This window comes from Plectropomus leopardus, chromosome 13 (assembly GCF_026936395.1).
Source record: "Plectropomus leopardus strain MGB_pleo_1.0 chromosome 13, ASM2693639v1, whole genome shotgun sequence".
NCBI lineage: Eukaryota > Metazoa > Chordata > Actinopteri > Perciformes > Serranidae > Plectropomus > Plectropomus leopardus.
In genome coordinates this window covers 19,269,530-19,295,000 of record NC_142188.1, presented here as the reverse complement: position 1 = coordinate 19,295,000, position 25,471 = coordinate 19,269,530, and the positions used below count along the sequence as shown (strand labels likewise).

The 25,471-nt window shown below is 37.5% G+C and overlaps 4 protein-coding genes across 6 annotated transcripts in view; 1 reads left to right on the top strand and 3 right to left on the bottom strand.

Moving 5' to 3' along the window:
* Window positions 1–597, top strand: part of LOC121954312 (glutathione S-transferase-like) — a 2,451-nt gene extending 1,854 nt beyond the window's left edge. For both annotated transcript variants that reach the window (XM_088086309.1, XM_088086310.1), the window contains exons 6-7: window positions 1–113; window positions 266–597. The exon at window positions 1–113 is cut by the window's left edge and continues 13 nt beyond it. In XM_088086309.1, the coding sequence (XP_087942435.1) occupies window positions 1–113; window positions 266–403 (251 nt within the window). In that variant the 3' untranslated portion in view covers window positions 404–597. The remainder of the gene's footprint in view (window positions 114–265) is intronic.
* A 63-nt stretch (window positions 598–660) lies between these two features.
* tmem14a (transmembrane protein 14A) lies at window positions 661–3,034 on the bottom strand. The gene is made up of 5 exons (XM_042501711.2): window positions 2,899–3,034; window positions 1,700–1,782; window positions 1,490–1,591; window positions 1,309–1,396; window positions 661–1,186 (listed from the first exon to the last, which is right to left on the bottom strand). The coding sequence occupies exons 2-5, from the start codon at window positions 1,773–1,775 to the stop codon at window positions 1,144–1,146; spliced, it is 309 nt and encodes a 102-aa protein (XP_042357645.1). The 5' UTR covers window positions 1,776–1,782; window positions 2,899–3,034; the 3' UTR covers window positions 661–1,143.
* Window positions 3,035–3,859: 825 nt separating this feature from the next.
* Window positions 3,860–19,038, bottom strand: agpat5 (1-acylglycerol-3-phosphate O-acyltransferase 5 (lysophosphatidic acid acyltransferase, epsilon)). The gene is made up of 8 exons (XM_042501709.2): window positions 18,222–19,038; window positions 16,190–16,259; window positions 15,987–16,102; window positions 15,777–15,866; window positions 14,187–14,277; window positions 13,024–13,185; window positions 8,371–8,494; window positions 3,860–7,337 (listed from the first exon to the last, which is right to left on the bottom strand). Exons 1-8 carry the CDS (start codon window positions 18,438–18,440, stop codon window positions 7,112–7,114), a joined length of 1,098 nt encoding a protein of 365 aa, XP_042357643.1. The 5' UTR covers window positions 18,441–19,038; the 3' UTR covers window positions 3,860–7,111.
* A 2,320-nt stretch (window positions 19,039–21,358) lies between these two features.
* The window catches only part of mcph1 (microcephalin 1), a 37,148-nt gene continuing 33,035 nt past the window's right edge, over window positions 21,359–25,471 (bottom strand). The window contains exons 14-15 of one of the 2 annotated variants that reach the window (XM_042501996.2): window positions 22,193–22,430; window positions 21,359–22,097 (exon numbers count right to left, since the gene is read on the bottom strand). In XM_042501996.2, the coding sequence (XP_042357930.1) occupies window positions 22,045–22,097; window positions 22,193–22,430 (291 nt within the window). In that variant the 3' untranslated portion in view covers window positions 21,359–22,044. The remainder of the gene's footprint in view (window positions 22,098–22,192; window positions 22,431–25,471) is intronic. The other variant, XM_088086383.1, reaches the window with a different exon arrangement.

The window sequence follows — 25,471 nt, the reverse complement described above, 5'->3', positions numbered from 1 at the left end:
ATGTGTACCTGGTCGGAGGTAAGCTGAGCTGTGCAGACGTGCAGCTGCTTGAATGCACCCTGATGTTGGAGGAGAAATTCGCTGAAATCCTCGCCAACTTTCCCAACATCAAGGTAAAAGATACTCGATGAGACTGGATATTACAGCAGCACAAAAACATAACTTTTCCACTATGAAATCCCACAATATTGTTATTAATCATAATAAAAATACACCCTGATTGCTAATTGTTCTGTTTAAGGATGACTCTGTGTTTCCCCTCCAGGATTTTCAGGGCAGGATGACGCAGCTTCCCGCCATCAGGAAGTTCCTGCAGCCAGGCAGCAAGAGGAAGCCGCAGCCAGATGAGCAGTACGTAAAGACCATCATGGAGGTGTTCAACATCACATTACCACTGCCATGAACCCAGTTCATTCCTCACACCAGCAGTTTAAGTCATTCACAAGGGAATTATACAAGCATGTTCAATATGTGGATCAATTATATTTGCTGGTTTATACTGAAATAAATACTGCACCATCCATTGCAACTCTTCAGCATTTTCCTGTAAAAATTCTCCAAAATAAATGGTTTATTTTTGAGGAAAATTTGAAAAAACTGCTGTTTTTTTTTGCTCTGTGTTTGGATTATAATCACATCATGTACATAAAAAGAAAAGTCTTATTTTAAGAATCACATCTGTTTATTTAGTGTTGCTATTATTACAAAAAACATACTAACTTTGAGTCCTTTCAAAGTGGTAAACATGGCATGTGAGCAGTCGAGAAAACATTATTCTTTAAACTTGATCAGTAAGTTGAATATTAGAGGTTACAAACCTTGCAGCCTGTTAAACTGAAGTGGCAGTGTACGCAGCAAAGCCCTGCCAACACAAACAATACCAGCCACAAAGCTCACGTACATCTGTTCATCTCAAAACACGAGAGATTCATTTGTTAACATGCTCATGAAGAAACACCAAGTTTTTAGTAGATCAATACATAATCTTAAATCTCTTAAACACTCACTCATGGCTTTTGCAAAGTTTCTGGTCACATTAAAGTTACCAAACAAAACAGACAACTGGGAATGATGCTTCCTTTAAAACAAGGTTTGTTCATTGAGAGTCAGACAGCGCACTGAAAGAAAGCGTTATTCCTCCATTCACACCATGAGGAGCAGCAGCAGTCGAAACACCATCAACAAACTGTGAGAAAGAAACAGATCAAAAACCATCAGATTTACCAGTGTGCAACAAGCTGTTACAAAACTTCACAAATGTGATTGCTCAACGAACTTTACTGCACGTTGAGCAAGTTGGACTCTAACCTTAGCCCTGCCATGATACCAGCAGGCAATAATTTTCCCGATTTCTTGTATCTTGATCCCATCACCAGTGCGAGGACTCCAGAAGTAACTAAAAGAAACAAAACACCACGACATGTTGATTCTCTAACTCAGGAGCTGCTGAAAAAAAGCTAACTAGGAGGAGGAGTGCAGCCATACTCACGCAATGACACCTTGATGTCCTTTGGGTCATTAGAGATGTTGTACGCACCGTAAGCAGACAACACACCAAAAACTACACCCGCCATCATTGACATCACACTGCCTACAGCGACACAGAGACACATGATGATCATCAGTTGTTTAACAAATAAATAATGAGAAAGAAAATTTCCTTTAGTTGAGCTTTTTGCCAAAATGAAAAGCTTTTAACCTTTTCTCTTGTATCCCATAAATCCTCCAAAGGCAATGGCTGCGGCAAAGCCGAACCCAATCCAGTCCACCGCCATCTCAAAGCTGTGAACATAAAGCACAGTACAGAGTCAGGTAGCTGCCCAAGCAAAAGATTGTTAGCTGAAGGACACTTAGTATACTTCCATGAGCACATTATTAATAAACTAAAAGTGTGCTATTTAGAAATGTACTTATAATATACTGAATATATGTTGTATTCTACTAAAGAGTTAATGAAATACATCTAAGTGGCTTTTAATTCTGGGCTTTTAAAAAATATACTTCAATCCAACTTGTTTTTACTGGAAAAATATTTTAATTATAATTTAAGTCGACTCAAAAAAAAAAATTAAAATAATACTTGAAATGTTTTTAACACATTTTACTCTAATTATAAATACATGTATTATATATTATAGGCGCACTTACAGTTGACTGACGATTTATTGAACTATACTTAAAGTAGAGAGAAGTACAATTTTTAGAAGTACAGCATTAGTAATAAGTAATAGTATATTTAAGTGCGTCTCAAAATAGTAATAGTCAAGAGCACTTAATTGTATTTTAGTAACTCTTTAATAGCACTTATAGCAAATAATTAGTGTATTAAGTATTTTGTTAGTCCATTGAAAATAGCATGCTTTTATCACATTTCTACTAAGTGTATTAGGTATACTTATTGGTTGGTACTTATTGGTTCCAGTGCTTTTTTAACCTGGGACTAACATCACACATTTGGTACATTTTAATAAGCACACTTTAGATTAAGTCTAGTTGAGAGTCCTTTGTTTGTACCTGGGCTTCATGCTAAATAGCAAACTTACAAAAAAAATTAATAATAATAATTCAGCTCTAAAACTGAAGTATTCATGAGACAATTTGTACCCCCAGGAGAGCAGCCTTGCTAGATTATAGTTTATTGACAACAATTTACCTTCTTTTAAACTTTATAGCACAGATTTACTTTAGTTTCAGTACTTTGACCGTGTTTTTAGGAGTATTTTCCTGCAGGAAGTCTGACACATCTCTAGATGTCGCTGTGAGACTTTTAGTGGTAAAAACATAAAACAACATTAACAGATGCGTAAAGACAAACAGCTCTACGCGCACATATTCTATAATAAATACTATTGTCATTGTTATTTAGTACTTTAATTCGTCTTGGTAAATATTACATACCTCTGATCCAAACAGCAGAGCAGCAGCAGTTAGAAACGTTACCCTCCAACTGCGACTGCACTTCCTTGTTTCTGCACAGACTGTAACACGCATGCGCCGTTTGGTTCGTGCTGTGTTCGCTGACATTTGACAAAGTGGGAAAGTAGTGTTTCACAAATTTAAAACCTATACCAGTAGATTTTTTTTTCTCACTGAAATAAGCAAATAAATAAACAAATAAAAAAAAGGGTATTTGTCATTTGATTTGTTGTCACTCAGTTAATTGTCTTGTACTTATCAGAGTAGGGGGTTGGCTATACACACATACATACATACATACATACATATACATACACATATATATATATCTCAATTAGAGGCCCAGTTACCATGCAGTTCATTTTTATATACATTTACTGCTCCCTGTTTTTAAAGTTAGTTAGCTGCTTTGATCGCACTAACAAATAGAAATGTTTTAATGTTCTTTTGTTAATATGAATGTGCTGCAAATGTATTAACACACATAAAACCTAGGGAAAATAAACTGTATTATTTGAACATAGTAGCACTGGTTGGTCTCTGTACTTACATTAATACAGACGTGGAGGCAATATGGTACATACACAATACACAGTGAACAGTAGGTGGGGTGTGGAGGTGGGTGGTCAAAATTGGCCAAACAGCAAATTTAATCTGGCAATAATCTGTCCCTCAGGCAGCTCAAGCCCTTAGACCTGCAGGATTTACTTTAAAATCTTGCTCTTAACATGAAGTTTTTAAACATTACATAAAAAAAAGTTAGGTGCAAATTACAGAAAAATATCAAACTGTGCATGACACATTTAAACATTTTCATCGGATGTGCAATTACAAAAATGACTTCTTGGGTGTGCATGGTTAACTTAGTCAACAATCAGCCTAATTCCAGCAGTAAAACATTAATCACATACTCAGGACAGTCAGAAAACACAGAAAACTTGACTCTCTCCAAAGAAAACCACTTTATTTCACTCTGACCCCATTTCCAAAACTTACATACATTAAAGGTTTCATTGTATAGTCCTCAAAAAGTGTAAATCAATGCATTCTTCAAGCAAAATAAGCCACTATGAACCGTAGACAATGTGACCACATGCTGCAGTGAGCAGCAGCTCCTCATGCAGTCACCTGATGGGAAAGAGCCACTGTGGCCCCCACTGAGAGGGCTGAGGACCAACTCCTCCAAAGAGAAGGCACGCATTTCCAAAATCAGTTGGCATTTAAATACTGTCTACATAGTTTTCCTGATGAGTTACAGTCTGATCTTGTCAGGATAAAAATGACTATAAAATGGCTGACAAGAGTCATTTAAGAACGAGGAAGGATTATTCAAGTGAGGTATTGGAGCGACATGTAAAAACTATGAGACTTACTGTACCATCCACATGAAGAAAAAACACTGCGGACTAACTCTAGACGAGACGGCTGACATGTAAAGTGACACGTGGAAAAATGCAATGGTTTCATTACGGTAAACAACAACAATGGACTTACAGTGCATTTTACAATACAGTGACATTTATAATACAAATGGCTTTGAGTGCACAGGATCCTGTGATATACTGTTAACATGGCTTTGTCATCTTTTTGCTAGGTAGATACTTTTGTGTGAGTAGTAACATGGTATTCAAAGTAATAAATGCATATAAAAGTTATGGAACCATTATACAAAAAAAGGATAATGTATTTAGGCCAAAAAAAAAAAAAAAAAAGACCAAGTTTCTTTGCCGTCATCTGGGCTGGCATCAAACAAGTATTGCTCAACTTAAAACACACGTACAACATTGTGGAAAATACACCAGGTTTTGGCAATGACTTACATTTTAAAGAGTTACTTCAACATTTTTCAACTTGGACCTTATTTTTTCATGTTTTTGTGTCTAAGTGACTAATGTGAACAACTTTTTTGAAATTGGTCCAGTATTAAGAGAGCGAGAGCTTCATCTATACGGCGCCTGCAATGTAACCAGATGAGGCAACGGTGCACCATCACAGTTTTGGCCATTAAAACTGGTTATTTTTGCAACAGACAGGCTCAGATTGTTATAAGTGCCTGAAGTGTCTCTCTACCTTTTCCTTCATCCAGTCTGTTTGTTATTCTTGATGTCTTGCTCTGAAATATCACAACACGTATGCTCTAGCCCAAATAAATTTGGACAGCCATCGATTTCAAAAGCCTCATCCACATTGTCAATATCAGTTAAAAAAAAAACAAAAAAACATAACATTGAAAATCTTTTAGATAACTTACAGATACGCTTTCTTTACTGCAATACAACAGACAACTCCCTTTCACTCGCATTTCCTGTCAGGCTACTCCCTGAATGTCCGAGATTCGAATAATCAGTCCGACACCCCTCACTTTGAGATCGCTTCAAGTCGAGCAGTCATTTTTTCTTTGCTTGTCAGTGTGCTGTGCAGTGTTTTTCTGGGGACATTTTGGTCATGAGTTGTTGGGGCAGAGTGAGCGCTCTTAATTTTCACGCCACTCTTTGGTACAGGGAGCTGTGGACATGTAGGCAGTGTCACAGAGGAGGAAAGGAGAAAAATAACATTATCTTCCCTCTTCTGCTTACTGGTAAATTTACAGCTTACAGCAACTTAATACAATACAGTCTCTTGCTTTTGTTTGATAAATAGTGTCGACAAAATATGTTGCACATTTACAACCCATCATTAACACAGTTAGCTTGCTTACTATATTAAATGGCTGCCGCTGTCACACCTTACGTCCCGCTGAGCCAGTTCGAACTTTAAGCCTTTATATGAAGGAAAAACCCCAAATCGTTAAATATTCATACGGATCAGCCGAAAAAGATTCAACTAACATAATTTTAAGTTTTGTACAGTCCTGGTTTCCTGCATTGTTTTCCTGTAGCAAGTCACGTGTCCTGAGATTTCAAAACGGGGACGTCCCCTTGAGCAAGATTTAGACACAATAAAAAACATTTTGCATCAAGCGAAAGGTAGAGACACACTTTAGATACTTAGAATCTGAGCTTGTCTGTGGCAAAAATATCAACTTTTAATGGACAAACACTGACATTGCACAATTGTCCTATATGCTTATATTGCAGGCGTTACACGGCTGCAGCCATCTCTCTCAATATGGGACCAATTTCAAAAATTGCTGTTCACGTCAGTCATGCCGACTCAAAAACAACAACAACAAAAAAAGGGTTCGGCTTAAAAAAAATGCAGGTGTGACGTTTTGAGATTAAAGCAATATTTAGTGGCAGAACATCTGCATTCCTCCATATGAGCTCACTGGCATCTGCAAGTGCTCTGCGACAAAGACTCAAAACTCTATAACTCAAACTCAATAGACTGAATTTATCAATATTTATCAATATCAGTAAAATCTTGGGTGCTGGAAATAAAAAAAATACTCTTTCATATATGCATAAATGAGAGTGTTTTGCAGCTACATTCATTAATATATAAAACAAAGTGATGTCAGATGAATGTTTATGGTAAACAATGCAGCTGGTGTCATGTTTATGAGCCCCTATAGAGGACTGCATGCTATTCATGTTCTCATGTAAAAACGTCTCTTTAAATGAGCAAAGTGCATAAACCTCCTGACCCAGAACTTGGCATCAAAAACATTACAACCAACGTCAATGAGTCAGTGCACTTTAATAATTAATGATCCATCATCAGTAGGCTGGTGTACTGTGTCAGCTACATACAGCAGCTGAATGTGATCATTAAACGTGTTTTCAGAGTACGAAAACACGTTGTACTCAAAAGTCTTACAAGAGCTTTAAAGTGGCCAATGTTTGATGGAAAAGTGAGCATGCATGAATACTAATTTGGCTAAATCTAATGACTGGGGCATTTATTTTAAGAGAAGTATATAGCTATTTTTATTTTATAGTAGATAGTAACGGGTATTTTAGAGAATTCTAAATGCTTTTCACCAAACCCACTCATGTTTTCTCATCATTTCAGGCTGCAAATCCAAATAACGCGAGGGAACAAGTAGCACAAAAAGCTTAACATTTCTCCGTATCTCCGCTCAGCTTGCAGCTCAAGGTCAACAGTGAACCAGACATGTGGGGTAAATCTCTGAGCCTCTTATCAGATACTGCGCTGCATCTGGAACACACCTTGTGTTGTGGCGATACAGGAAAACGGTGACGTCTCTCCATGTCTTTTGTGCGTCTCATCGTGGCAGCCTCTGCCCTCTTTGTTAAGGAAACGCGTTCACCCACAGCCAGCCCAGCAGCGTCCCGTACACCCAGGTTCTCACGTACAGTTTCCTGCCGTTCTCCGTCAGCAGTAATGGCAGTGTCAGCCCCCCCAGGATCATCACTGACGGAAGGGTTTTAGAAAGGTTCAGAGGAGAACGTTTTCCTTCCCCGGGGAACCTGCATAGTTTGTCTGCATCCTCCGACTCGTAAAAATTCGTCAGCAGCCTTTGAAAAGACAGATAAGTCCCTTAGGATTTCAGCTTGTCTTTGAAAAGCACAACAGCTACAAAAGTGGGGAGAAGCATGGCGAAAATCTGTCAGACAAACAGGCATCAGGGTTTTTACAGCAGTGACAGCACAAAAACTGCACCCAAATCACACCGGGGAGTTTTGTAGCGTGTTGTTGTGTTTGTCAGTAAATCACCACTTTCTACTGTAAATATACTGAGTTATATATAATGTCAATTATATACTCAATATCATTTCAAAACACCACTGTGATTCACATTTGGTGTTATATCAGTCATTCTGGGCTTTTTTCTGCCATGTCCCCCACGTAAAGTGATCGTAGTGGTGCAACTAATTATTATTTCTATTGTCCATTGAACTGTTGATGATTTTCTTGATTAATCGACCGACTGTTTAGTTTATAAAACATTTTATTCTTTTGTCTTGTTTAGTCTGACCAACAGTGCAAAACCTAAAAATGGAATCTGGAAGACCAACAGGATGGATTTAAGACGCTTGTTAGCCAGTCAGCAAATTAACATCACAACCTGATGTTAGAAAAACCCAAAAGATATTTACCTAACGCTAATGAACAGAGAGAGAGCTGCGTGCGTCAGGGCCAGAACGCGGTTAGCTCTCTCAGCACTGTTGCCGTTGATAATGCTGTTCTCACCGTCTCTCCATGTTGAGAGCCGAGTGCTGACAACCTCTGAATATCATGTAGAGCTCCTTTAAAAAAATGACTTGGAACTACAAATAGATAATCATAATAGTTGCAGATCTAACCCACAACCATTTCAGCTCTAAGTTCTGTATGTTTTATTTGAAAACAAAAACAAGTCAGAACCACTGGTCTAAAAGGAGCCGTACATAATCAGATTTTCAGAATAAACAGGAAGAATTTATTATCTCATTTATTTAGACGCTAGGAAGCAAAACATTTAAAAAACATCACTGTGGAGTACATATTGATTGCATAACAATTGAAATTTTAAATGATTAATTGTTTCACCCACACACACACACTTACCGGTCCTTGATTTCAAACCGCTCGTGTAGCCACCTGCGGAAAAACAGTGGCTCTGAAGGAATTTCCTTTATGTCCACGCGGTCGAAGTGTATGTGGACTCGGGGACATTCTTTGCACAGGAATTCTGTCAAACACAGAAAATAAAGAGACTAAACAAAAACAGGAAAAGCCTTTCAGCAGAACGGCACGTAAAAGTAAGCACTGCGAAACAAATTGAGGCGACAATGATAGAGCGGAGCTGCTATGACGCCGTGATGCCAGGGCCCTTTGATTCAAGAGAGTAAAGACTGGTTATACACAGCAGCTCGTTGGTCAAACTGCTGCACCACGGTTTAATAACTGAGTCCAAAAAGCAAGTCGGGTAAAATTTAAGACTAAATGTAGCATTCTACTGAATATTCTTTATTTGTATGATGAGATTCAATTTCGGCAACAACTTATAAATGTTGCTAAAATAAATGTTAAAATGTTTAGTATCAAGTCTAAATTAGGCTGTCAGAGCACTGAGCAAAGAAAGAAAAGTGTCTGAGAAGGTCAGACATAAAAATGTAACCAAGTGTGAACGCTCAAGGCTACACGTGTATCCCCAGAGACCTTCAAGTTCCTGTTTCCACAACACGCAATATTATCAGGAAACCTGGCACTGCGGCCAAAAGAGGAAACATGATCGAAGTCTGCAGCGAAAGATCGCTTCACTGGCGGAGAGAGCGCCTCAATCAGCTGCTGCAGAGATTTAAATCTACCCTCAGACAGAAAATGCGCCTCTTCAATAAACACTGACGACTCAGTGGAAGACGGTTCATGCAGACGGAGGCTCAGGAGGAGAGACAAACAAACGCCTGATTTATTTTTGCAAGAACACACAGGAAGAAATATTAAAAGAAAAGACTACAATCTGAGCCTCTCCTGCAGGTCGTGTGTTTTTGAGCTGAACAATGTTCCAAAACACACTTTAAAAACAACTTCCTGGAATAGAAGAAGGAAATCAGCTCTTTGCTCTGTAGTAACAAACTGCCTCGCGATCCAAATCCTTTCTAGCACAGCTGAAAATGAATCTTTAATAATATTGCGAAGTGTCAACGTACAAAGAGAAGCTACTGACGAGGTGCACGGAGATAATTCATTTCATATCATTCAAGAAGCACTTGGTATTGTAGATCATTTGTTATCCAAAGTGTTTAAGGTGTGGGTTGTAATTCTGGGTAAGAGACTGACGATAGTGAGTCTCGTGCATTAGTAACTGACGACCTGGGAAAAACAATCAACAATCACTGAATCTGACACTGAATCTGATCTGAAAAGAAAAAAAACTTCCGCTTTTAATTAGTTTGATGTCAGTGAGTTATTTAACACAGCTGGAAAATAACACATGATAGAGAGTGCAAAATTGCCAAGCTGCAGACTTTTATCCTTAACATTCAGCTCCAGACTCCAGACAGGGAGCTATAAATGCCTAAAATAATTTACAAAGAGCCAATTGATTCATCCTCCCCTGGCTACAAAAATGAGTGAATGAATGTACTGTGGTTTTGTGGTGCTGTAGCGTAATTTGGTGAAACTAATATTATGAAAATGAAGTCGGAGCACTGCAACTTTATTCGTTATAATAATTTAAATTATGTTTTTTCACATTTATTGCTCAAATACCCAAACAGCTACTGGCTACAATAGAGGTTCAAAAAGTCTGTTATTACTAAAAAAAAAATGCAATTATTGTTTCCTTTTTTTTAAAGCTTTTTGATTATTGGACATGGTAACAATAATCAGTTAATGTGAATTGCTTGAAATTTGAATAACAATTTCCTACTGGGTCATTCCATGTCAACTCACCTAGAATTAAGAAATTTTCCAGTTATTATCAGGGATTTTTTCCAAAAAACAACTCAAGTCAAATTCATTCATTCACATAGACTCATGGGGTCTTACAAAGTTTTATATCTCTGCTTCAAATACTTTTTTAATCATTAATCTGTGAAGTTTGAGAGCTAAATTTCATCATTTTTGTGAGTGTGTTCTAAGCTTCACCAATTGCTTGTCTTTCACTGGATTGGACTATAAGTTGTATAAGGTTAGCTTAAGGATCATTTGCTACGGATATTTATGTATGTAGTAGTTACTGGATGTTTTAAAGTAATCAAATGATTTTTTTTATCCTTAAGAAGAATCATAATTTTCAAAATTTAATATCTCCACTATTTTATTTTAATTTTTTTAAACGTTTTTTGCAATCAAATACTGATTCTGTGTAGTATTCCTGTAGTTTTCATTAATCTAGGTTATTTTTTTCTGTATGGAAAATGAGTGCCACAGACCTCGCTGAATGTAGCTTTGGAGCTGAATGCCCAACTTTAGATATTTGGACTGTATATTTGTATATATTAGGAGGGATCCTTTTAATTTCTCTGAAACCTTTTTATGGGAAAGTGTTTATATTAACTGCAGATATACATAAAAAAGACGTTATATTACTCTTTCATGCTGTAATATTACTCTCATGTTATCTAGTAGGTAGATATGTTGACTTCAAAGTTCTTCATCTCTGTGTCCCTGCTGAGCCTATTTTTTATTTGGTTGAGGAAGTTTACAAGTTAGAGCTTGTAAAAGCTCAGTTTGTTGCATATTGACGGTGATGATGACTTTGGTGAGGTTTAAAATACAGTCTCAAAAATGATTAAATTGACCTCTGGGGGCCAAAAATCAAATGTTTATAATTTTTAAAAAAAGTTTTTGGAGTAGAGCTAAAGGATTTTGCAACGTTACATTAATTCAATAAACGTTTTTAAGTAACACGGAAATCTCAGACATGAGCTTGGAGGTCCTGGGTGGGTTGGTGTGGAATGACCATATTATGACGTTGCAGTGAGAGGTTAAAAACACTCAAATACATTTCATTTTCCAAACTCAATAACAAATCTATTATCTCTTCCAACTGACAATCAATTGTGATCAGTTTTCAAATTCAAGTCACATAGTACATGTGACACGTACCTCTGGGTGCAATACTACACCATCACAATGAGTTGACGTGATTTAAACTGTTCATACAGCGGAGAAATATTTGTCAGATGTGAAACTCGGATGTGAGTGTGCACTGCGAACGCAGCCTCGAGTCACTTCCTCGTGAAATCACTAAAGTCACCTTCACCACATGAGACCAGGAAGTGCGTGATGACGAGAAGAATGCTTTTCTATTCTCTCTGTTCTGTTTGCTAGAAACACATTGATGTTTATTCCTGAATGAAACGGGATGTTGTTTTTTTTAACATTCAAACAGAGCTTGTCGAACAAGCGGGAACACAGAGTAATCAGAAACTCCAAAACATGGAGTCATGCTGTTTACAGGAAGACGCGGCCGTTGACAGGTAATGTTTGCTGTGTGATTAATTACTGAGTGAGCGTAGACAATGTTGCAGGATAGATGATACAGTGCCTGTGTGTCTGTGGACACACTGGAGGCAGATTGCAGCTGCTGTTAGCTGACAGACTGTTTTTTTATAACCAGTGTTAAAATGCTGCCTCTGTCTCTCTGTGATGCTAAAAACAAATCACATCTCCTTCATTAATAACTGCTATTTACACACATTTTTAAAATTGCAATCAGGTACACGGCCATTTACAATCACACTCGGTATCAGTGAGTGTTCTTGTTATGTTGATTCTTCCTGTACCATGATTGAAATTCAATATGGAAATAAGTTTTTCATCAAAGATGGCACGTTCCAAGTCAGGGAAAGCAATACAATGGGCAAGCGTCATTCATTTTTAAATCATTACTGAAAGAGGAGAGTTACAGGTTGCTGAACAGACTTATTTTACACACAAGTTTCGGCCTGATTTATCCCTGATTCACCTCTTACGACAGTTAGAGGGGAAATCCAGTCTGGGATCTTGGTTGGTACAGATGTTGTGACTTTGTAAAAAAGTAGTGTTCAGGTAGTAGCACAATTGCAAGCTACAAAGATGGCAGAAATGGCGCTGAGAGAAACACAGACAAAGCGAGACAAAATGCCAAATGCATAAAGATCCTTCCAAAACACCAGTGATGTCAAAACTTTTTGATGACTTTTCAGGGACTTATAATAAAAATTCCCATGACCATTAACAATATTTAACAAAAACACTGCTCAAAACTGTGCAGTTTTAAAGTAGTAATGGGGCATAGCATCGGTATGGAAACTTCAGGATTCATGACTCAACATGTTAAAATACACAACAGAACATTATTTTACTCTTTCCAGCTAGTGGGGATGCATGTAGGGAGAAATGCAATATAGGGAAAAAAACATGCGGTTTCTAGGGCTGCACAACATGCAAAAAAAAATCATATTGCAATTATTTTGACATACTGCAACAATAGTCACACATTGTAATGTGAATGATAATATTTGTATTTCATTTTCCAAAAATGATGTGATTTTTGTTGGGGTCTATATGTGATTTTTGTTGGGGTCTATGCAAAACAAGCGTGCCTCACATGTGCCTCAGGTCAAAAATATGATTTTGTAGATTTTGTTAAAAGACTGCAGCTCCTGTTATTTAGATCATGAAGCTGGGCAATTCTGAGATTTTGATAATGCTACAAATAATTGTGCAGGCCTAACAATGTAACTTTAACTAAGATTTCTACATGTCTGTGGCTGAATGCCTGCTTACCGGGCATCGATGGCGCAGGTTTTCTTTGACCGGAGGCATCCAGCGTACCCTCATAGGCCACTGTGACGTCATACACGGCGCCCAGGTGGTCCCTCATGGACTCGAGGGCTATGTGAGAGGCTTTCATTCTGGGTGTGAGTGTGTGTTTCAGGATACCCAGCCCTATGGAGAGGGACAGAAGATTATTATCTGATAATCATGTCATATTTAATCTCCTTTAAAATACCTTAAAAATAAACACATATATCATTTTATAAAAACAGAGTAATTCCAAGTGAATGCTTGTGTTTTGGTTAGTTACTGCACTCTCTGTGGACGTGGCACCACCCTCTGCTCACTAATACCTCACTAATAGCAGATAATGTCATGTGCACATGTCGGCTCTCCACAGCGATTTATTTGGATTAATGGGGGAAGGTGATATTCAGAGCTGCAGTCCGGAGATAGGCTTAATCTCTGCAGAATGGATGCAGTGTGAGTCAATCATAACACCACACTGCCCAACAGCAGCATCACAATAACCGTGCTGACGCAACATATGTATTTAGCTATAAGATGGTAATGCTATATGGAAATTTGCATTGCATTTTAGTATAATCACCATTTCAATCAGTTAATTTCACTTCCTCATGTTACAAAAATAACCAGAAGAGACATCTCTTGTAAACAGATTTTTTTGTGAGCAATACATCATCTTATCAACCAACCAAGTTTGTTCAGTCCTCAAACTTTGAGCTGCAAAAATTGTAATATTTAAAAAGCAGTTTTAGGTGAACCAAGTCCTGGCACCACACCAATGACAACGTCAATAAATGTTACAGATTCTGTTTATAAAGCTCTGCAAATTAATACTTCAATAAAGGGGTATGGAAAAATGGCCAAAATCCTATCTTTAAAAACAGTGTTTTTATACAATATTTACTTTGTTCTGAACTTTGTAAAACATTATTATAATAATTAATAATATAAACTGAAAACTTAACTTTGAAATAAATACTGTTATGAATCTGTTTGCACGTGATGCTCACTGGTCCAATAGTAGCTTGTGATGGTGATCACAGGTCAACACAGGAAAACTTTGTCAGCTGTTTTACAGACTGAGTGGGCGTTGCTGAATTAGGATGCAGCAGTACAGCAGTAAATGGCTGCCATCATGCCGGTACCTTCTTTCGTAGCAAAAGCCTGACTGTCAGCGATAACATTCTTGAGCTCTGGATTATACCGAGTTCCTTCTGGGAAGATGACAAGGTACATCTGCAGGAAGAGAACAGAAACACATGAAATCAAAGCCTCTTTGGTGTTTGGCTCTTGCTGCAACTGGCCAAAATGGAGTCTCCTACACTGACGGGATTCTCTGAACACGGAAACCAAACGCCGTGCTGAACTTACGCGGTTTACAAGAAACCTGGATACACAGTTTTCATCACCATGTTCTTTTAAATCAACTTAAATTGCAACTGAACTGAGAGCCGAGTCTCTTAGTGTTGTAGACTCAACGTACTGCTGCATTCAGTCCTCTTTCCTCCATTTTAGTAATGCCAGATAAGAAAGATATCAACCACAAAATCTGTGTTTTATGCAAGGTCAACAAACAGAAAATTGCACACTTTCGCAAATGTATCTTTGCAATTAGTAGTACTGAGTAAGAATCACTTTTTTTCATATTCTGCAAAATATTGATGGAAGGTCAGACAGAGAGAGCTGATCCTGAAACACAAGCTTCATACAGACACTCAAGAATCCGGCCCAACCAAATCATCGCAAAACAAAAAGAAAAAATATCAGATACTGGAACGAAATTACTAAATCACAAAGTAAAATAGAATTTTATTTGACCCTGAACTGAGAATACATGTTGGCAGAATACCTGACCACCGTGACAGATATAATACAAAGGAAAACATTGACAATGTACAGACTGAGAGGACACAGCCTGTGTTGACTGTCATCAAAGACAAGTCAAGACTGAATCTCACTTCCTACTACACTGTGACGAATACAACGATTTAAGAGAACATTTTCTTTGAAAAAATAGAAATAAACATATGTCCTGAGTTTATCCATTTTCCACATCTTCAGAAATGGTCTTATATATGTGGAGAGAAAAGTCAATGTGCAGTTTTAGCTTCAAAATATGTTAAATATCGTCATAAATGAAGAGAAACAAACTCCACACTAAATGTTTCCATGTAACTAAAACAGACTGTAAACAATATGTGTCTAAAACATATTTCTGCAATGTATTTAATCATTTAATAATCTGTTATGTTGATTTGGCAACAATGTGACAAACATGCATGCCAATAAAGCTGATTTGAATTTGAGAGAGAGAGAGAGAGAGAGAGAGAGAGAGAGAGAGAAAGAGAGAGAGAGAGACTAATCCTCTACATCTAAATCCCCCAAAAAGTGATTGTAAACAAGCCCTTTCAACAACAATAACACACTGCAATTGAACTCTCCTGCATCCAATATCTGATTATCCATTTTATTTCTTCGCTGCTGGCGTCATTGGATGTTCTGTTTGTTCAAACTCTGAGCAACTATTCACACAAACATTTTAATTAGAAGTAGGGCAAGAAGGAATTTTTGTAGACTGGATTTTGGGAAGATTATCACAGAAAGCTCTGCAGTGAATTTAAATGGGGAAAGTTTAAGAGCAAGTTCGTGATGATCAGAAAATTTGGAAAATAAGGCCTCATAGAGTAAATTTGCATGTAGTCAATGGGCTTTTTTTATGTCTAAAGTGAACTTACTGGCGTTCCACATTGAGTCTCAGTGATGAGCTTCTTCTTCATCGCCTGTTCATTAAACTTTGAGCTTCGTTTCACGTACACTCCTCCGTGCTAAAACAAACAAACAAACAAACAGGATCTGATGAGAACAGCAGTGGGGAATGTGATTCAGGTTTACATCTTTAAAATCAGCTACAAAATGACATTCAAATACTCACACAGTTGCATTACCTGAGAGAAATACCATCCGTACAGCGGGAGCCACTTGAGTCCATCTTTCAAGACGTACCTGACGTGGCCCAGAGCGCTCTGCCTGATGGCGAGCATGTCAGCGATGATCCAGTCAGCTGCAAGGAAAAACATTTGGGAGAGATTAGATGCAATCTGTGCTCCATGCTAACACTGATATATCAATATACAAATGGATGTATTACCTGTGCACTGGTGATTGGACAGGTAGATCACGTTCTCTTTGTTCTTTGGTATATCTCCGTATATAACAATCTGCAGACAGAGAACGCAAGTTAGAGATATTAGAGACTGATACAAAGCTTTAAATGCCTTTAAGACTCTCATAGAAAGAGGAGCCAGCCCTGTGTTTTCAATCTGGTTTAGTGATGTGATGTTTTTTCAAATCTTGAAAATCTCTCAGAAGAGTGACTGATTGCTTCTTTAAGTTGTGGAGACCATTTACTGAGTATTTTGATCACCTATCAACCATTCCTCCAAAACTCTTTCCTGCTTGTTATACGTATAATCTGTTGGTTTTAAATTAATCTATAGGTATGATGGTGCCTCTCTAATCAGCTTATCCCATTTACTCCATTAAATTACAATGTTTAACTCCCTATTTTCCCTTTATTTATTTATTTTACTTACTTTTTAATGTATTTTAAGTTGTTCTTTTGGGTTTGTTTTTTTTACTTTTGTGTTTTTTTTCTCCTTCTTTTATTATTTTTTACTATTTCTTGAGTTTTGAATATGGTGATATGCAAATGTACTTGTTTTGCTTTCACAAATAAAAACAATTGGGGAAAAACAGTTATTACATACCCCCTGCAGTGTCAATAGTTTGCATAGTGATTCTATATTAAGATAATTATTTCTCTTGTTTTGCTGAATATTTGAACTGCCTCTGGGATTTGTTTGCAGTTCAGGCTGTTTTTGCATATTTGTTTAAAAAAAAAAAAAAGACAAGGCAAGATCTAAACGTTTTTTTAAACAAAGCACATCAAGTCTGAACTCCTACATTTTAGCTGTTGTTTTTCTGCATACTTTAACGTACGAACCGTGGTAACATAAAAGCAAAAGAATGCAGACTTTCTTGCAGTGCAACTGCTTCATCAAGATCCTGTTTACCAGCCTCAATGTCTGGCTCCACTTTACATTTTGTTATTTTAAGAATCACAGCAGACGCGTACACCTGCAGTAATGCCCTAAATGGTTTGCATGCAATATTAATTGCAAGTTCAAGGCTTGCAGGAATAGCCAGTCATATTTTATCAGACGAGGTATGAGTGGGTAACATCATCGTCAGATTCGCAGATGACTCCACAGTTGTGGGGCTCATAAGTGGAAATGATTAAACACTGCACAGGGAGGAGGTCCCACCTGGTGGGCTGTAGCAGTGACAATAATCTGGTGCTCATTGTCGACAAAACCAAGGAGATGATGGTCGACTTCAGAGAAACACAGCAAACTGAGCACACGTCCCTCTGCATCAGTGCCTCCAAATAATACAAAAAATACGCTTACACCATCTGAAAGGTTTTTGATTAAAAAATTGTTGTACTTGTTTTAAGGTACAGTGAAGTACTTAGGCCAGTAGTAAGTTATCATGCCCTCCCAATCTTCCTAAATTTCATTTGCTGCAAAAAATAAATAAATAAATACAATTTATAAGATTGGCAACTCTCTCATTCTCTGATGAGGCCTCTGTTCCACTTTTCAGTAAACTGAATATTCTCTCAGTATATGACATAAATATTCACTAGATATGCGTGTTTATATATAAATACACGTCTCTACCATCTTCTATACCATAATACATAATACAGTTTATTGATTTTAATTCACAGATTCATTTATATAATACTAGACAGGTTGATCAGCTTCACCTTCTGTTATATAAAATAAAACATGGTCAGTATTATTTCAGATATCGCAGTGTACAGACATGGAATCATAATGATTTAAAAGGAAACTGTCATTTTTTCCCCTTTTTTCATCTACACTTTGTATTGTGTTCTCTGTACTGGTTTTTTTTCCTGCTCTTTGTGGTAATTTACTGTATGATGCTATGTTAAGCTTGTTTACATCGCTTTTGTTATTGTGTGTTGTTGGCAAGTTGGGGGAGGGCGGGGGGTTCTTGACCTCTCCTGACACATTTTTCTTGTTGTTTCTTTTATTCAACTGTATTTTATGCCGCTTACAAATAAACTAAAGCTAAAAGGATGGCTCACTCACCTCCACTCCTGTGTAGTTCTCAAAGAAGAAGAGGACCATACTCTGGTAGATGGAGTACAACCGGTCGTCCAACTTGTGATACAGCCTTGCTGGTAGGACAGTTGACAGCAAGCGCCATGTCCCCCATGATAGCAGATAAGCAGGCGCTGTCCCCAGCATGACCGTGGCTGGAAACCAGTACCGCAGCGAGTATGTGTGCACAACCAGAGAGAGCAGCATGGTCCCACCTCCGGCTCCACTAAAGTAACAAAAAACTCCCTGAAGTAGACTGTAGGACTCGGTACTACTCTGAGAGCACTGATTCAGTCCCCCCTATCTGTCCCACGCCACACCTGGCCTACTTTCAGCACACCTGTCCTGACAAGTCAGCATAAGAAAGTGGGAGAGCTGCAGCTGGAGGGGAGCTAGCTGGCTAAAGCTAATTTTAACCTTGTGTGCAAAAGGCAGTTAGCAAAGTCGGCTTAAGCGCGAACATCAATCCATGCTGCAACAAAAAAAATAACTTAAGTTATCGGATTAGTTTTAACATTTTAGGACATAAAAGAGCAACACCCCAACCCGGACATTTACAGTGTAAGTTGTAAAGAAAGCGTTAGCCTGCCGTTTAACGTGTTTCAGCCCGACAGGAAGTTTTACTAAACGCTACATTTGATATAAACTGTCCGCTCTATTGTCGGTACGATAACAAAGTGTAACACAAACGTCAGCCCGGTTGTTAACAGGCAGGATAGTTTCTTTTTCCTCCTCTAGTTCTTCATCTTTATCCGGGCTAGCTGTTCACAAACTAGCTTCTTGCAGCAAATGTCACACACGCCTCCCTACGTCATGACACCATGTAGCATCGACGGAGCTGATTGGTCAAAAGAGGTATTAGGGCCAGCCAATGAGCGGGGCGCAACACGAGTTCCATAATGCTCCATTATTAAAGGGCTATGACGCGTTTTATTTTATCTGCAAGTAACAAAAATGATCATTTTCCATTTTCATACATGAGCTCAGAATCCTGAAATCATTCCCCAATTTTCCTTTTTTTCTTATAAATGAATTTAAACTGTACAGAAAATATTTAAAACTGATAAAATCTTTTATGCTGATATTGTTTTTTATGATTTTTTAATATAATTGGTGGTTGGTTATGGTGGTTTAATGTTGGTTGTTTTTTTTTGTTTTTTTAAACAATATATTTATTGTTTTTGAACATATACATACACATGCTAATCCACATATGTTTATAGTAGCATAAAAATAAAAAACAAAACAAAAACATTTGTGCATCCTCAACCAAAATACACATGGAGACACATGAACAAAAACCTTCTCAGACAAATATAGAAAGAAGAGAGACAGATAAAGGGAAAAGTATATATATACACACATGTTTATGTATACATCTTAAGTACATATACAGTCCTCTAGTTCTATTTAAATTCAAAATCCATCATAGTCTTCCTGTAATTAAACACAAGGTAATCTCATTGCGAGGTTTACTTCAGGTAGTATTCAGTTCTCCTCTTCATCATTTGGTAAATCTATACTTTTAACAAAAACAGTGAATGGTCCCCACACTTTTTCAAACATATCCTGCTTCCTTTGTCTTATATACGTCACTCTTTCTAATGGAAAAGTTGTTAACATTTGGCTGACCCAATATGTGATACTTGGTCTGCTAGTCTTCTTCCAATAATGTTGGTTGTTTTAATCTGTTTTTTTTTTTGCCACACTTTGAAATTTGTTCCAAATGTGCACCACAAATAAAATGTTTTATTTTTGTTGTATTAGAATGGGAAAAAAGCACAAAAGTTATATGACATACTAAAACATTGGGAGTATCTGAGCCCCTAAGGGGACCTTGGGGGAAACAATCAGATGGTGAAAAAAAACTGATGGTGTAGAAAAAATTTTGATGTTGGGAAAAAATTGATGATGGGAAAAAATAGACGGTGGAAAAAAAATAGATGCTGAAAAAAATTGATGGTAAAAAAAACATCAAAATGTCTTTTTCATGATAAATTTTTTTCCAGCATCATTTTTTTTCTCATCATCCAATTTTTTTCCATCTGATTTTGTTTCTCTCCCACGTCCCTTTAGAAGCTCTGTGGATAACTGAGATATATTTATATTACGTCTTGTATGTTATGTAATTTATTATACGAATTTTTAAAAACTTTTTCTTTCTTTGTTTTTAATTTAACACTTCCACAGTCTGTCCACCTGTCTGGGGTGTAACCTGCCTCTCACTCAGTGTCAACTGGAATAAACTCCAACTTCCCCGCAGCCCTTTACAGGATCTTGAACGATGCAGAAAATGCACAAATTGTAGACAAACACTTAACAGAATGCAGGACATTTTTTTTAAGCTTAACAGTTTCTGGTGAGAAACCTAACCAAAACTCCTGTTTCCTATGAGTCCCCCCAATGTTTAAACAAAACCGGCGCCCTTGGCTTGGTAGGTAACAGAGGGTGGGGCTCTGTATGCTATCAGTCATATTGTGCTGACCTGGAGTAAAATATTGATACAATTCTTTGTTTTACTGGGCCTGGCCTGATGAAGGTGCTCCAAAAGTTGCAAAGACATTATTTTGTATATTTACTCAGTAAATCAGTGTTCTTTATAAAGTATAATGCAACATCAGTAAAGTGGACATATTACACATGCATATTAAATACTTTAGAAACAGTAACAGCAGTGGTAATATGTCAAAACTACAAATTCTCAAGTAAAACATTAGTACATTTTGGGTAGAGTGTTTGAGTAGATTTGATATTTTCCATCTCTGCTTCCTGCACACAACCGACAAGTGTGAGTACAAACTGTGATACATTAACAGGTTTATTTGTCGTCTGTCCTCCAGTGACACTGCTGAGTGGACTCTGACGACACTTTGACAGATTGATCCATCAAACAACTGTGCTTTGTCCTTTTCAAAACCAAGCTGTTATTCCCCAAAAGGGTGCTTCGCTCATTACAGTGATTTTGAAAAAGTAACAGTAAAATGAATTTTGTCACAGTGCAATTTCAATAAATGTGGAAAACTGAAAGTTTCATTACACAAAAAAATACGTCTAGAGGGCATCAGCAGCGTGGTTGAAGAAATATGCTGATGTTTTCATTTGACAGAACATAAGAAAGCCAAAGATTAAAATCAAAATTTTATTCACAAAGACATCAGAAATAATGTGTATCTGAACCAGGTATGCCTTGATCTCCTCCAGTGTTGTTTCCTTTTATTTTTGTTTTTTTTTCCTTGATGTTGGTCGTCTGGCTCGATCTGAATGTTGCTGCTGGACTGCAAACATTTTTTTCTTTCAGTAGTTAATTAAAAAACAAGAATAAGCCTGGACAGACCCTGGAAGAAGACACATGTCATTCTGTAATATTGTAACTGTATTTCAATATATATGTCTGATAAAAACCATACAAATACAAATGTAACATCACAAAACACGTCTATCAGGCTACAGTATGTTCTCTCCTTTAGCGTATTAAACTGGCTCAGCAAGTATTTTTAAAATCACATTTTTATAAGTGTGAGGTTCAAGCTCATGTCTTGTTAAAAACTCACTATGACACATTAGTGGTGATTGTGGAGTTTTCTTGGGAAAAAAGTTTTCCACGTTTCACAGTGATTGTTGACAGTCCACTGAAGTAACAGGTTTCCATGGTAACCATTGACCAAAAGTCTTTGAAAAGTGAATATTTGAGATTTGAGAAGGTTTCTGTAAAGCCTCTGAACACAAGAGCAGGATAAACTTGCACAAGAGGAACTCTGTAAGGTAGAAACTGAGGACCAGTCCAACATAAAGTCTCTTAACTTCACAGCTTTCACTCCAAGTCGTACTTATCATATGACAGCTGCTTCAAATGTGTGATACTGTCTGAAATAAAATCACAAAAACAGAGAGAAACAATTAATAGTGGTACAATAAAGGAATTTAGCATTTCACACGGAGATTGTCGGAAAATTTCTTACCCAGCACCCACTGCTCCGACAGGATCCTGCTCCCCTCTGGTCTCTTGCCGCTGTATCTCCCGATGCAGATGCCCGCCTGCCGCACCGTTTTGCAGACTGTTCCTCCACAGAGCTGGATCAGCTCCACCAGGCTCTCAGGGGGCGGCTGGCAGTGCTGGGACACAAACATGGCTGGTTGGTCCTGGAACAGGTCCTGCTGGTGCTCTCCGGCAGACAGGTGCCTCTGGAGACGACAGATCTGGGAGGAAAAACTGACGGTTAATCAACGCACAGAGAGTGGTGAAATGTAACTAAGTACATTTACTCAGTCACTTGTGTGAAATTTGAGGTATTTGTACTTTAATTGAGTCTTTCCTTTTCACGCCACTTTATCTCTACTCCTCTACTCTACTGTTTTTTTTTTGCTTTCTAGCCTGGAGTTTATATGAGAGGACTGATGCCACCTAATGCATAAATATTTTGTGTACAGACAGTATGCTAAATACTACCAGTGGCTGGTTAACTTAGTTTAGCATAAGGTCGGTAAACAGGGGGAATTCATTTGTAAGTTATAACATCCAGAAAATGAGACAATACTGAAAGTGGCCTGAAGGTGGCTGCTGGATCACTGGAAGCTGTTTGGTCTTAGAGGCTTTCCAGGGTCTTTTTTTCATGTGCTTCAGAGCGAAACAACATTAAAAGCAGATTTAGAAAGCAGCTTTTTTTCAGTGTTTGTTATCTATTTCTAAGTAATTTACCACAGTCAATTACAGAAGAATCACACAACAAACTTTGAACAAATTATTCAGCACACTTTCATTTCACCCAGGCAGTCTGTTCTCTTCTATTTTTCACATTGAAACAACTCCATCAGAATCACAGTAACTAACACAACTCCTCACTCAGTGTTTAACTCTGAATGACATTAAAACGGGCTACAATTCTCTCTCAAGCTGACGCTATACCAAAAAATTTTTTTACCGTCGCAGACAAATTTCCAATATCAGAATCAAAATCATGAAAGTTTTGCCAGAGTTGTGGCACGCTGCTGTGATCTTTATCATTTGGTATAACTTGTTTTTATAAAACTTCATCAGAGATGTCTCAAGTCCGTCTTTTTCTTGTCTTGACGTTCAGACGAAATCAAACATGTTTAATATTATTGTAAGTTTTTAAGCTTGGCTTATGCGAATGCTGAAGTTAAATGATGTGGACAGGTTCAACGACCAATAGCTGCGATCTCTGCAGCGCCAAACAGGAAGCAGCGAACCGGGTAGTAGGTAAACATGGAGGGGAGCAGATTCAGGGACGGCACGAGAACATAAACAAGTCTCAGTTCTCTTTTACTAAAAAGGAGGAGAAACTGTTGAGTCTGTGTTAAATTCACCATGTATCTGATCCACCAACCAGAAATGTTAAATTTTGAAGCAGGTTGCCTCACAATTTAACTGTTTTTTCCATTTAAAATGGTGCAGTTAATCAACGGAGGCTGGTGAAGAGGCAAAATCCAAGATGTTAAGTTTGTACGGAAACACGTTTTAACTTATTGGATTATATTGATGCTGACTTGACAAGAATACTGTCGACATATGACGCCTTTTATCTTGTGTTTCTAGAGTTACGTTTTTGCTGATATGTGACATACAGTATTTCTAAAAGGGAGTTTGGTTTAATTTGTTCTACCTGGAGGGGGATAATCAATAATCAATAGTCTTACAAATAGTGACCTTGCAAGATCACCAGTCTCTGCAAAATCTTAAAGACTGTGGTTAAAAACTCTTAGATGTAAGAGGGTGTCTGACTTCAGACTTTTAAAAGTCTATTCAAAGTCTTCGAGTGTATTGTAGGCATTATGTTTCTGGTTTTATTTCAGCAGCCCACATTGTTCAGAGTATTATCAGCTCTGTCTGACTCGATGTGAATTTCTTTGAGGTTCTGTTTCTTTTTGGGTTTGATGAGTGATGCTCTGCGCTCTCACTACAGGCCTGCTCTGTATCCAGCAGGGGTCAGTTACTAAACAGAAGGGGACAATCTGCTCTATTCTGAGGATGAATGCCAGGAAACATGCTTTAAGGCTTTTAGTCTTTTGTCAATGTTCACACAGGTTTCACTTTACGTCAAGTTATCAGGGGTTGGTCAGAGGGCTCTGGGACAGGGTCAGGTTAGCATTAACCCATGTGGTGAACTTCAAAGGGAATGATTGAAGACTATGTGTTAGGTCTATTATGTGAGAAAAGAGGATTAGAAAAATAGAAGAAACACAAAAGGGCAACATGACAAAAACTAAACAAAATGCTGTTTAAGTATTGTATGAGTATTTTAAGAAAACAATATAAAACCTCACAAACAACCTCATCAAACCATGAATTGAAGTCAACGGGAATCACATTAAACAACAGAAAAACTACATCAAAACATCCATTTACAAACTCTCACACAACTCATGCAATATAATCCAAGTTTATTCAGTCGTATGCTCAGTGCTTCCCAAACACATGCATTACTATTTCAGTTCAAACTATTTAAAACTGCACTAAAAGTGAAACTCATTTCAAAGCCAGAGTTCCCGAATAAAAACACAAATTTGCCTTGCTGAACATGGTAGATGTTAGTTTAGTTAGTTTAAGTGACTTTGGTTATTTAAGTGATTCACTACAAAAAAAACTGACTGATTAAGGAATGAAGGAAGCACAGATAGGTTTCACTATTACTTCATTTCCACTTCTGAAATAGCTGTCTGTTTGGAAAGTATTGAGCATACGGTCAGATACATGAGACCTGGATTACTCTGCACCACCTGTGGGAGACTTTGCACACTGATGTTTTGATATGGTTTTGCTGCTTTGAAACTCGAACCTTCAATTCATCAAGAACTTTTTCCATTTTTGGATTCTTCGTTCTTGTGGAGGCATGTGAGACAAGCAAGTTTTCACGAATTCAACATAACACAGGGTGAGTAATTGATATAGAAATAATCGAATAAAATGAATTTTCATGATGATAACTATGACATTTACTTTCTGCCGTGTTCAGCAGCAGTTTGCATAAATTTAATTCATACTGCTGCATTAAAAATATATTTTTCATGACCCTCATCTCTCTATGAAATATTTGCATATAAACTATTTAATTTGTTGCATTCCTCAGCGCTAAAGTTTTCAAAACTCCAGAGAATGGGTTATAGACATGCCAGTGGCAAAAGGCTTTTTCTGACCAACACTCTTGAAATTGTTAAAACATTAGTTAAATTGTAAAGTGCCAGCAACTATTCATTCTTCACCTGGGAAATTCCACCTCCTT